The sequence below is a fragment of the Terrapene carolina genome, unplaced genomic scaffold (assembly GCF_002925995.2).
Source record: "Terrapene carolina triunguis isolate 2854851 unplaced genomic scaffold, T_m_triunguis-2.0 Scaffold227, whole genome shotgun sequence".
Lineage (NCBI taxonomy): Eukaryota > Metazoa > Chordata > Testudines > Emydidae > Terrapene > Terrapene triunguis.
In genome coordinates this window covers 4,915,668-4,928,703 of record NW_020664578.1, presented here as the reverse complement: position 1 = coordinate 4,928,703, position 13,036 = coordinate 4,915,668, and the positions used below count along the sequence as shown (strand labels likewise).

Here is a 13,036-nt window from a genome sequence, read left to right as displayed (position 1 = left end):
TGGAAACAGGACTGTCCCCAGTGACGCTCTTAAAGAGGCAGATAGTTTCGAGGGTCGATCAATTTAATTCCTCTGGAATCCAGACGGTGCAAGGTTCAAAGGTGCTTAGGAAGTTGGGTGTTTGTTACAAATCTGGGGTGAACTCCCCTTAATGACCCAGGTTCTGATCTCGCTTACACTAGTTCCTCTGTGGACTTCAACAGAACTGACTCCTGATTCACACCAGCGGGACAGGAGGATGTTTGCCCAGCTCCCCAATGGTGTTTAGGTGCCTAGCTCTCTTTGAAATGCTGGGCCGAAGTACCCAAGTCCCCTTCTGAAAATGGGACTTAGCTCCTAAGTCACTGAGAACCTTTTTTTTTGACCAAGCTGTCCCCTCACAGCGATGTCACGCAGCGTCTATGGGGCAATGGCCTGTGAAATCAACGGGGCCAACCATGGCCTTGACGTTAGGCATGTGCCTGCATGATCTACTGGCTTGATCCAAAGCCGGCTGAGGTCCATGGACGGACTCCCGCCGCGGTGGCTGTACTTCCGAATCCCAGCTGTACAAACCCCCAGCTATTTTCAATCCGAATCCTTTTACTGGGTTACAAAAGCTCTTTTAGAAAAAGGCGATTTTGAAAATCACTCCCCTTGTAAACAACCATCAGCTCCCGCTCAGTAAAAGCCCCGTACTTAAGAAAATTAGAATCTGTTGCTTTCCAAAAATAGCCTTAACATTAAAAACCAGCCTTTTATTATATTAACTTTATACAGTATCTATATATATATATATTTTACTATGAGTAAAAACATATTGTTGGGTTTCAAACCCTGAGAATTTCATGGAGATGGGGATTCTTTCCAGCAGGGGGCAGCAGAGTGCGCCGCAAACTGGTCAATTGCTGGATATTAATAAGAAATACAAGAGCTTGGGCGGGGGGTGGGTGGGTGGGGGCTGATCCCCTGGCGCTGCAGAATAGACGTAAAGGCAAACGTTTAAAAATAGATCTCTATGTTATGTACAATTATTATTTTAAAACAGCTTGGTTAAAAAGTCTCCTGCCACAAATCTGTAAGGACACCAAAACAAATACAAATAAAAATAAAAAATGAGGTATTTGAACTACCCGGGCCGGTCTCTAGATTCTAGTCACTGGAGTAATATGGTGGGCAGTGTATTTTCCTTGGCCCTGAATATGTTACAGCAAAAGCTAGCAACCTCCTTGATCTCAGCCCCACTGGGGTCTCGGCTTGGGGCGTCTCCCCAGTAATACTTTGTGCCTCGGTAGCACCTGCCAGCTGAGACCCTCAAAGAGCTTCATGAGGTTATTTAAGCATCACCCCGCCACCTCCATGGAGTGTGGGGGAAGGGGTCTCCCTCCCCCCTGCACTTTAGAGAGAGGAACGAGGCCCAGAGAAAGGGGCAGTGACTTGCTCAGGTTGGTGGCAGAGGCGGGCATGGAACCCAGGAGTCCTGGCTCCCAGCTGTCTGCTCTGATCACTTGGCCGCACCCCCTCCTGCACCGCACCCCTCTGCTGTGCTGTTTGGGAGGGGGATGGGAGGAAGCAGGTTCCAATTTGGTCCACCCCTCTTCCCCCCGCAACCTCCCATCCCGGGGTGGCGGGGGGCGACCGACCGGCGCGAGATGGGAGTCGGTCTCTGGGCACCGGCCTCCCGCGGGGATCATTCTGCTGCCGCTCCCTGGAGCTCGCACTCGGAGCTGAAGAGCTCTTTGTAGAGCGGGGGGAACACGGCGTGGACGATGATGGGGTACATCTGCCGGAAGGACCGCAGCTTCTCCACGTGCTGGTAACACAGACTGCGCAGCTTCCCTTTGGGCGGCAGCTACAAGGGAGAGAGGCACGCGGTATAAACGCGGATCTCGAGGCCCCCGCCCCTCTGCTGAGCACTCGCAGACCAACTTTCAGGGACCCAAAGCCACTCGGTGAGTGAAAGGAGTTCAGAAGGTCTCAGCTTGATCAGGGCAGTAACTGGTCTGGCAACGCCTGGGGCTTCTGTGAGCTCTTGTGATGTTGCTGAACATGTCTGGGGGTGCGTGTGCATGTGCGTGCGTGTGCATGCGAGAGTGTGTGCGCGCATGTGTGAAAGTGTGTGTGTGTGCATGCGTGCACGGTGCACGTGTGCATGAGTGTGCGAGAGTGTATGCGTGTGGCAGTGTGAGCGCATGTGCATGCGTGAGTGTGCGCGCGAGTGTGTGTGTGCGCATGTGCGTGCGTGCATGTGAAAGTGTGCACGCGCACATGCATGCATGGGTGCATGTGAGTTTGCGAGAGTGCATGCGTGTGACAGTGTGAGCACAGGTGCGTGCATGCGAGATTGTGTGTGCGTGTGTGTGCATGTGTGTGCGTGCAAAAGTGTGTGTGCATGCGCACATGGTGCATGTGTGCATTTGAGTGTGCGAGAGTGTGTGCGTGTGACAGTGTGAGAGCGTATGTGCGTGCATGCGAGTGCATGTGTGCGCACATGTGTGCATGCATGTGGAAGTGTGTGTTTGTGCATGGTACATGTGTGTGTGAGTGTGCAAGAGCATGTGTGTGTGACAGAATGTGACAGTGTGCGTGTGCATGTGCATGCATGTGCGAGAGTGTATGCGTGTGCTCACGTGCGTGTGACAGTGTGTGTGTGTGTGCTTGTGCGCGTGTACTCTGCTGCCTGCTGCCGGTCTGTGAGCATGATCCCATTTTCGGAACCCTCCACCTCTACCGAATATTTGCATAATTACCCAGAATCCTCTAGTGAGAGTCCCTAATGTCCAACCTGAGCGTATTGTCTGCTCAGTGTAGATATCTCCCCTCAGCCACCCAGCCCCCGATCCACATTGGACACGTGTAACCAGCTACAGGTCCAGCAGCCCAAGCCTCCCTCCCCCTCTGGCTCTGAGCGTCTCCTTCCGGCAAGGGAGCGCTGGGGGCCCACTAGCCCCAGAGACGGGGCACAGTAAAGGGACCCAGAAGCAGGCCCTCAAGTCCTTGCTCCTGGGCTTCACAACACCAGCAGCATTCAAGAGGTGCCCTACGCCGGCAGGGCGTGTGGCTTGCGACAGAGGAGGCAGGTAAGGCCGTGGGGACCGTGCACCTACCTTGGCCAGGATGCCTTCCCGGTGGGTTTTCCGTAACATGTGTTTAAAGGCCAGTTCCAGGTTATTCTGCAGCCTCTCCACCTTGCCCTTCTCCTGCAGCCACGGCCGATCTGCACCGAGACAGGAGAAGGCACTGAGGAGCATTTCCCATGCCCAACTGGGGGGGCGGGGTCTCTCTCGGCCCACGCCCGCCTCTCTTAATGGGCCAATGCTACCTGAACGACGGAGGGAGAGCATTGCCTCCCTAGAGCCCGGCATTCTGCCGCATGACAGTTTAAGGTGCAGGATGGATGGATCTCAGCCCCCTGCGGTCAGGCCAGGCTGGCTGAGCGCTTGGGGTTATCCAAGCGACCGTACACTGGGGCTGAGGATTGCAACAGCGTCTGGCCAGCCACGAACACCCCACCGTGGCAACACAGAGATTCCCGCAGAACTCTTCTGCAGTTTCAGCCCTGGGGTCCTGGCCAAATGCTAGTCAGTGGCCTCCTAATGGGATTGGAGTGACATCTCGCCCTCCATAATAACCCTGTCTAGCTCCCCTTCAGGATCTGAGCCCTGGTCCCTGAGGATGGTGGCTCGGGGTTGCATGGCCTGCAGGATGCAGCAGGCTGAGAAGGGGTGACTCTAAAGCCCCATCAGTCTCTCTCTGGTTCCATTCGCATGACCAGATGGGGAAGGAGGGGGGTGGCATTCTCAGCGCTGACTTGGAAATGGGCACCTCAGGGTGAAACCCAGACACTTGCCCACCTGTGCTGGCAGGAGAGCAGAGGGCACCAGATTCAGGAAGGAAAAGGTTTGGGGGCAGGGGCTGGTTGAAAATGTTCTGTCGTTTTTTTGATGGAAAACGGGGGTTTTGATTGCAGGAATTTTGTCATTAAAATTGTGATATTTCATTGATCAAACCGACCGCTCGAAAACCAAACATTTTTTGGCCAAAAACTGAAATAATTCAATTTACAAGGGTGCCGTGGTTCCTCATGGGAGCGGTGGTTTCGGTGCCTCATCCGCCTCGTCTCCTCTATGGACTGGGTTCTCTGGCTGGACTACATTTCCCATGATGCCTCCCTTCACCAAATGAGGAGAGCGTAGTGCATCATGGGAGATGTAGTCCAGCCAGAGAGTGTGGCCCATAGAGGAGAATGGGAGCATGAGGCACTTGAACTACAAATCCCAGGAGGCACCTCAGTCCTAGGGTGTAAAAGGTTAACCAACCTTAACCGTTAACCCAAGCAGCCCTGCACTGGCAGGAGAAACCCCAGCCCTGGCCACACCATACCAGAGGGGCTGGTGGGACTCCAGAGACGGAGTGAGCCCTAGCCCCAGCCCCCACCATGCCAGGCCCACCGGAGCTACCTCGGTTAATGGTTAACTGGTTAAACGATATAATTTTAATCGTTTAACTAGTGAACTTTTTAAACTGCTCTTTACATCCCTACTCAGTGCCATTATGAAGTGAAATATTTCCGGGGAGGTGGAATGGGAGAGGGGTCAAAAAGTCAACATTTCCCAGAGACCCCCGCCCCCTATTTTCTGACCAGCTCTACTTATGTGGCTGTTTGGCAATTAACATCAGGAATCCCCCCTCCCACGATGGGGGCTGCGGCCCTAGGACTGAAGCCAGCAGCAGCGGCAGATGCTCACTTGAGTTGATGAGCACCAGGGCGGTGAAGAGGGCGATCTCGTTCTCAGAGAAGTGCAGCGAGCACAGGCTGTGAGCGAAGTCGAAGATGGAGTTGATCAGCTCGTTGCACCCTGGGAAACGGAGCAGAGCCATCAGTCACCTGCGGCTTCCTCCGGGCGGCCCCGCCCCCTCTCCAGCGCCACCCAGAGGCGGGATTAGCCTTCCTTTCTCACCAGCCTCCCGCAGGGTCTACAGGCATCGCTGACTACGCATTGTCCCCCCTGGGATCACACGACAAACCTCCTCCACCCGCTGGGGCTGGGAGGGAAGTCCAATCTCCAGGGCTCATATAATCCTCTGCTTCTCTTCTGAGATTGGCAACAATGGGGGTTTGCTGCGATGTGAACGCCTGGCCACCGGGAACTGGTCAGAGGCCCCCGAAGATATTATTTAATATTCCCAGAGGCTTCAGCCCACTCAGACCCCATTTCACTAGGCACTGCCCAGACACACAGTAACTGATGCCCGCTGGCCCAAGGAGCCTAAGCGGCCATTGGTTGGGCCTTAGTGCTCCGAGCTAGATTTGAACCAGGGACCTAGAAAGGAAACGGCTCCACGGCTTGTTGCCAACCAGTCCCTTGGATATCGGCCGGGCAAAAATCAAAGCCACCGTTCCGGATCGAACACAGCAGAGCATCATACTGGACGTAACCCAATGCAGGCGTCTTCTTCGGGGCCTCAGCAGGCAGCACTGGGTGCTCTGGTTGGGAAGGGCCCATCACCGCCCCCCCCCATCCCGAGATTATCTCTGCAGAGACATTAGTATTGGCTGCTGGCAGAGAGACACATGTGTTTGCCAAGCAGACACATGTACTGGTGGGGCGCTGGGCCCGGCCTGCCGCATTTGAATTGCAGTTACTCCTTAGTGCAGCCTCTTTTCCTTGAGAGAAATTTCTCACCCAGGGTTCGAAGAGAAGCAGAACAGTGAAAATCCCTTTACAATGGAGAGGAGGCTTCCCAACAGCTGGGGTAATAGAGTGAGCGGGGGGTCCCAAGAGCAAGAGATCGAGGGCGGCCTTGTGGTTAAGGCACCGGACGGGCACTCAGGGGATGCAGGTTCGAGTCCTGGCTCGGCTGCTGACACCCTGGGCAAGGCGTTTTCAAATACGCTCAGCAACCCAACAAAGGGAGGAGCCGGGCACTGCTGAAAACCTGGCTGGTTCATTTCACTACCTAAATGGGAGCAAGTGCCATCTGAAAATCTTGGTCTGTCTCTCTGGGCCTCAGTTTCCCCATCTGTAAAAGGAGGATGACCGTGTCGCGTTAGCCTGGGAGCTCTCTGGGGCAGAGACCATCTCTTGCGCTGTATCTGCACAAAATGGGGCCTCTGGGCTTTACCGTAATACCGCGGATATCATACCAAGCGATTTGAAGAGCTCGGGGCCTGCATATTTGCCCTCGAAGAAGACCGTCCTGTTCTCCGAATTAAAGGCACGGCACATTCGCACCAGAACCACTTCCATGGCGCCTGCAAAAACAGAGCCGGGGGCGGGAGTGAAGAAGTTGCAAATGTCAACAGACTTAGCGGAGGTCCCAACGTCTCTGCCTTTATGCATGAGAGCAGGGAGGTCCAGGGAAGTAAGCTAGCCCCAGGCACGCGCCCGTTTGGGGGGTAGGGGCCGAGTGTCACAGCCTTTGAGTGTCACTGCTATCAAATGGGTGCCCGCTGCATGTCTGAGCTAGCTTTACCCACTCTAGCATGGCTAAAAATAGCAGTGACGTGACGTGGCAGCATGGGCCTGGGCTGGCAATGGAAGCACATACCCAGGGACCCCCCCACGCTGCTGCGGCTTCGCTGCTGTTTAGCCCTGCTAGCTAGGTTAAAGGTGGCGCCGGGGTGCAGTCACCCTGTCTCCCCCCGACTGCAGCGCAGACGTGGCCTGAGTCATGCTGTCCCGTCCACAGCGGCTGGGAAATTCGCAGGGTACGGTCCACCCCGGAGGCGCGATCGGAGACGGCGGCCGTGCAGGACGCGGGCCGAGCCCACGGCTCCCACCCAAGGACGCTCGTGGTTTGGAGCCCGGCATGGCAGCCCCGGTTGCACGACGGGGTCTTGCAGCAGCACAGATCCAGGTGCAAACAGCCCCTGCAGGCCGGGCGCTGTGCCTCCGAATACAGAGCCTGTGGGGTCTGCTTCCCAGGGAGGCTGTTCTCACTGAGAGCTCAAGGGATGGCCTCTTTATTGACCCAGGCGGGGGAAGGGGGCAGCCCTGCGGGGGCCTGGCTGCAGCAGTTCCAGCCGCGTACCTGCTTTCAGAAGCACGATCTGGTCGTTTTGGCACAGCTCCATGAAGCCGCCCATCCGCTTGGCAAACTCCACCACGTACTGGATGGCTTCCGTGATTCGGCAGGCACAGCGTTCCCACATCTCCTCCATGGACTGGAAGAGAGAAGGCCACGGCTGCACCACAATGTACGGCTGACAGCCCCTCGGCCCATGGGCCGTGTCCCATGACACTTGGCTCCTCCACGCCCCGTAGAGCACAGCTGCTCCTTACCCCACCCACCATGCCTGGTGTGGCTGCCCCATAACCATGTGCCATGCCTGGTGCGACCACCCCATGTGCCCCACCCCATGTGGAGCAAGCGCCCCATAAGCCCACTTGTTGGCGAACAATCAAAGAAATGAAATATTTCAATTTGGAAATACAGCCGCTGTGCCTCATGGGAGTTGTAGTCTGGGTGCCTCAGACACCTGTTCTCCTCGAGAGGCTGGGCTCCCTGGTTAGACTACATCTCCCATGATGCACCACTGTCTCCCCTCTTGGCCAGGGGAGGCAGTGCATCATGGGTGTCCCTGGCCCTGGTGGAATGTGGGGGATGAAGTCTGGCCGGAGAGCCCAGACCAGAGAAGAGAACAGAGGCATGAGTCGCCGCGGGGGCATTTCCCAACCAAAATTTTCCATTTTGGGGGCATTCGTTTTTTTGATGAAAAACTGAAATTTCCCATGAGAAGGGGGCATTTTTCGCGCAAAATGTCACTGAGTCGAAACCCCAAGTTTCTGCCCCAAACCATTTAAACGGAATATTTTCAACCAGCCCGCCCCCGTTCTTTCTGGGTTTTCATTGCCCTTTACTGCACTTTGCACCTGTGACCCCAGGAGTCCTGCCAGGGCAGTTAGCCCTTTAGTCTCCTCCACAGAGGACAGAAGCCCAGCGGTTGCTCATACGTTAGCCATTTTCCTTTCCTCTCCCCACCGGGCCCAAAGCTGGATCTGTATTGATCCCAATGTTCCTATGCCAGGGCCATTATGAATTGCTCCGAAACGACTTGGCCGCGTCTGGAAAGCTGATGAAGCATTTAGCGAACCAGACAGACGTTCCCATTTAGTTAATGGATCTTAATTAGCTGCTGAATCAAACAAACTCATTTTCTTCCCTCTGACCCATCCTTTGATTTTATTGCGAAGTCCTCATCTGAACCCAACCGAGCGAGCAGTGACTCACCCAAAACCCTGCGCGCTGAATGAAGTCCCGATAAACAATAAAGGGGCAGCATCGGCTCTATGCGGCTGATGTTAAACCCCAAAGTGCCACAAAAGGTCAGAGACACCGCGCGCTGGGTCACTCAGTCGAGTCCCCTCTTGCAGCCAGTGCTGAGCAGACCCTGACCACAAACTAGGGCTCCATGCCAGCTAAGAACTCTGCTCTATGCTCTTCCACCGCAGTACAAGAGGAAACACCAGCAGAGGAACTGGTGTCATTTAGGAAGACAATTTACAGGCAGCCCCTATGGAAAAGTCCTCCAAAATTTAGTAAGGTCCCATAGACCTGAACAGAGTAGATCATCCATTTTTAAGCCAACCGTATAGAATTTAATATCCTTGCTAGAAAATCCTGGAGGCTGGTCTAGAACGTCTGTAGAAGAACCGTCCCTCCCTTCTCTGTTTAAATCCCCCCCGGGCTATTTCCAGGTGGACAGTCTGATTCTGCTCCTGGGAAAACTTGGAACAAGTTGGGCCATAAGGGACTTGCCCAAAAGCCAGAGAGTCAATCAGAGCCAAGAGCAGAACGTCGGTCGTTTCTCTCGGCCAATCCCCTAGAGACGCTGCCTCCTGCCCAGTCGCCGGCCCAGCCTTAACTGGGCCACGTAACGGATCTTGTGGTTGGGAAGCCTTCCTGCTGCTCTGCCTACATTCCCCACTGATCCCTTAGCGGGCCGGAAGGGAGGTGTTTATCCTAGCCTCATACCCCGGCGGGCTGGCTTCCCAGGTTATCCGGCTACCAGCTTATCCCGTGCCGGGCATCAGTCGAGCATAGAAGTCACTGCACCACCCGTGGCAGGCGTCTCCACCAGCTCCCAGCCCCGCCCCCCACCTCACCTTCTTCTGGTAGCTTCTGACTTCCTCCCACGAGAACGTCTCCAGCCTCAGGAGCTGCAAGTCTTCCAGGCGCAGCTGGCAGGTCTCCCGGTAGGACTTGAGGACATTTTGGGTCAGGTGCTCTGCGGACGGCAGGCGGCGAGGCTCAGAGGGGGAGCGCGGGGAACGGCGGGGCCTGTCCCTGGGCCGCAGCCCTGATTCTCCCTTCAGTTTTTTTCTGTGGTTTCCTGAGTCTATCGCTCTGCACTGCCAGCCTTGGCACGCAGGCCCCTGTGTGTAACGATCTGCCCCCTCCCCCCAGCCCGGCACTTAGCAGGGTTTGAATCTGCAGCGTTAAAAGCATGGGCCTCTCCTGTGTCAGTGGGGGAGTAACTCCACTAGCTGGTAGCTGCAGTAGGCTGTTATCCTCTGATATGGAGCAGGATGTTCCCAAGGACATCCCATGGACTGAAAGGGGGTTCCAAAGAGGATGGAGCTCGGCTGTTCTCAGTGGTGGCAGATGACAGAACAAGGAGCAATGGTCTCAAGTTGCAGTGGGGGAGGTTTAGGTTGGATATTAGGAAACACTTTTTCACTAGGAGGGTGGTGAAGCACTGGAATGGGTTACCTAGGGAGGTGGTGGAATCTCCATCCTGAGAGGTTTTTAAGGCCTGGCTTGACAAAGCCCTGGCTGGGATGATTTAGTTGGGGTTGGTCCTGCTCTGAGCAGGGGGTTGGACTAGATACCTCCTGAGGTCCCTTCCAACCCGGATATTCTCTGATTCTCTGGAATGATGGGAGCTGAGTGTAAGAACCATCATCTGAGTTGTCACCGGGGATCGAATCCAAGGCCAAGAGAACAAAGAGCAGCTGAAGCTAAGAGACTGAGCTTGCTGCTGACAGCTGGAGAAGACCTGTAATCCCTGTGTGGATGGTGAACCCCAGCCCCGCCCCCCAGTAATACGGCCTGAGTGGGGATCCCTAGAAGGCCGAGGCTGCCCAGCCGAGCGTTCCTGCCCCAGGAGACTCACCGATCTCAGTCACCGAGGAATTGGGCGACTCCAGGAGGCTGGTGAAGTTGGGACTCGTGTAGAAGTCGACGGTCTCCCCGACGTCGCCCCCGGCCTGGCCCCGCTTGCCCCCGCCGATGTCCAGCCGGGAGAGGTCCGGCGACGCCTGCACCTCCAGGGCGTAGAAGACGCTGGCCCTGCTCTCCATCTTGATCCGCTCGGGGCTGTAGTCCCTGGCGAAGGGGCCGCGCAGGTTGTCGCTCAGCCGGCTGTGGCCCTTGGCCAGTCCGTTGGGGTAGGCCAGAACCGCTGTCTCGTCCGGAGACTGGCTCAGCCGCGCCTGTCCGTTCAGGAGGGCCGTGGAGCAGGCCGAGGACTCCAGCAGGTCCGGGGAGGAGGCCAGCTTGAGTTGCCCGTTAGCCAGGCCCAGGGAGTAGGCCGGGGCCACCACTTCGCCGCCTTGCTGCTGCTGCTGCTGCTGCTGCTGCAGCTGCTTCTGCACCTCGGCGTGGAGGCTGTCGCGCTGCTTCTTGGACATGCGGCCGAACTTGACGGCTGGAGAACGAAAGGGCAGGGACGAGTCGAGTCGGGGCTCAGACCGACCCTGTGTTCACGGCCGGAGCCGTCGTGAAGGGCCCTGGGTTCCCTCCGCCGGCCTCCATCTCCTGGGAAATCCAGGAGACATAACGGGGCAGCGGGTCCCATAAGGAGCCTGCAGCGAGCTGCCAGGGATGGAAAGGGCAGAAGGAGCTGCCCCCATTGACAGCGGTGGAGTCTGGCTCCTTGTGCCTATCAAGACCCACCAAGTTTGTCTTGTTAAGCGAGGGGCCCGGGCAGCACTTGGGTGGGAGGGGGGGACACCAACCATGGTGCAGCAGGGGGGTGACTACCTAACAGGGGTGCTTTCCCCCCAACAAGTCAGTAACCAACCCCCATCACTCCCCTCCAGCAGCAAAGCACGCCAAGCGGACGGGATGAAACCTGGATCACTAGCGAGCCCAGGGCGTTTTCCCTGGAGCAGGGCTGGTGGCCGTATCCCAATTCGGGTCACTTACGCTCTGCCCTGCAGTTCCAATCCCTTTCACTTCTCGCCCTAGGACAACACTGCTCTGTGGCTGCTTGAACAGCTCCCACGGCCCACCCCAGAGGTGGCTGCATTTCAGAGGTAGCCGATCACCGGGGGTATAAAATGCTTTGGGATCCTTGAGGATGAAAGGCCCCAGAGCAGCGATTCGCAGACTTTCTGCCCCCAGAAGCTCCCACCTTGGCAGCTGCTCCCTCCCCTCCAGCAATCTGGGAAAGGCAGGGGGAGCGACGCCCAGCCTGAGATCCCTCACGCTAGAGAAGCGCCCAGGATCTAGGGCGGGGGACGGCTATCTCAGGATCTCGGCGCACTCACTTGGGAGCGGGGACAACAGTGCGTGCTCTGCGGGTGGTCGTGTGGGTCTGTATGTGGTCGCGTGCCTGAGCAGGAGCCTCATCTACCCAGCTGCAGAGAGGAACCGCGGTCGCAGCGGGAGGCTGATCGCATGTGCCACGTGGTCGGGCTCTTTGGCTCTCTCGAGCGACCTACATACTCACCACCGAGAGACACCTAGCTAAAGGTTTGAGCTACTTTTTCCATCCTCTTTGGATTGGGTTGGTGGGGGGTGTGTTTGTGTGACTTTCACTCTCCTCCTGGTTGGTTTAACCCCCCCGCCTCCCCCGCTGCCTGGCTCAGGGCTGTGCGCTGACGGTGCTACCTAACCAGCCCGACCCCTCGCTATCTGCGCTTCTCTTTCACTTCCTTCAGCCTCCGCGTGTAGCTTTTTTAGCACCTTTAATAATCCCCAACCCGAGGACTCCTCCTCTGCTAAGAAGTCTGGTGTCAAACCTTTTTATGCCCAGGGGGCGGAAGAGAATGAAGGTTCGACCCCTCTCTGGGCCGGAAAGGGGGGCGGTTCCCCTGTTCTTGTCCCGGCTCCTGTACGCCACTCTGCTGGCGTTCAGAGGCCTTTGCAGCCCGCAAAGGGCTGAGGGGGGGATTCTGCTGGCTCCGGCGCGGCGCTGGACTGCCATTGGCTGCCTTCCGCAGACCCCGCCCCCACGTCAAGCCTTGGCGTAGGGGGCGTGCTGGGGGCGGGGCCAGAGCACATGCAGCTATGGCTAAGTTGCCCTGTGCCACAAGCCACAGGTAACTCTGCAGAAACTGCTATAACTTAGAGATAGTTTGGCCCACTGGTTCGCGGGTGCTAACCTCTGACTCATAAGACCTGGGTTCAATTCCCTGCTTTGCTACAGACTGTGAGCAAGCTGTGTCTGTCTGAGCCTCAGTTTCCCCATCTGCACAACAGGGATAATAGCACAGACATAGAGGCCAGCGAGGCTGCTCCAAGTTACACTGGGAGGTGCAGCATAAAAGGAAGAGGGTGGGCACCTGAGCTGCAGGTTCTCATCAGCACCTGCAGGGGGTGCAGCTTAGACTCTCACCCACTGAACCTCTTGAACCGGAGGACTTGGGAACCAGTGGCTGCTGTTTGTCCATCATCATGGATTTTCGGTGATGAATGGCTTGTGGGCAAAGAGAAACATTTCTACAGAAAAAAAAATCTTTTCCAATGACATTTTGCAGTTTTTTCAACCAAAAACTGAACAATTTTTGGTCAAGAACTGAACATTTTTGGTTAAAATGTTGTACTTTCAACAAAAAATTGTGGTTTTGTTTCTTTAACTGAAAACATTTAAGCCCCCCTCCCCCAAAAAAACCAAAACCAAAACAAAACAGTTTTTAGTTTTTTGTTGAAAAACCCAAAAAGCAGCTGGTACCAGCCACTGTCAGAGATGAGAGACTGGGTTAGATGGAGTAAAGGGCAGAAGCAAAAGAAATCTCCATATTTTTACAGCCAGAGCCAGGTATTTTTAACATCAGGGCATAAGAAATGAGTCAAATGCAGGGACCTCTGGGGTGGGAGGCAGCAG

General features: G+C 56.0%; 1 protein-coding gene across 1 annotated transcript in view; it reads right to left on the bottom strand.

The window, feature by feature from the left end:
• Positions 1-1,662: 1,662 nt before the first annotated feature.
• Positions 1,663-13,036, bottom strand: part of RORC (RAR related orphan receptor C) — a 66,996-nt gene continuing 55,622 nt past the window's right edge. The window contains exons 4-10 of the mRNA XM_026656245.2: positions 10,100-10,682; positions 9,090-9,211; positions 7,015-7,147; positions 6,128-6,235; positions 4,728-4,838; positions 3,087-3,196; positions 1,663-1,831 (exon numbers count right to left, since the gene is read on the bottom strand). Of these exons, the coding sequence (XP_026512030.1) occupies positions 1,670-1,831; positions 3,087-3,196; positions 4,728-4,838; positions 6,128-6,235; positions 7,015-7,147; positions 9,090-9,211; positions 10,100-10,682 (1,329 nt within the window). The 3' untranslated portion in view covers positions 1,663-1,669. The remainder of the gene's footprint in view (positions 1,832-3,086; positions 3,197-4,727; positions 4,839-6,127; positions 6,236-7,014; positions 7,148-9,089; positions 9,212-10,099; positions 10,683-13,036) is intronic.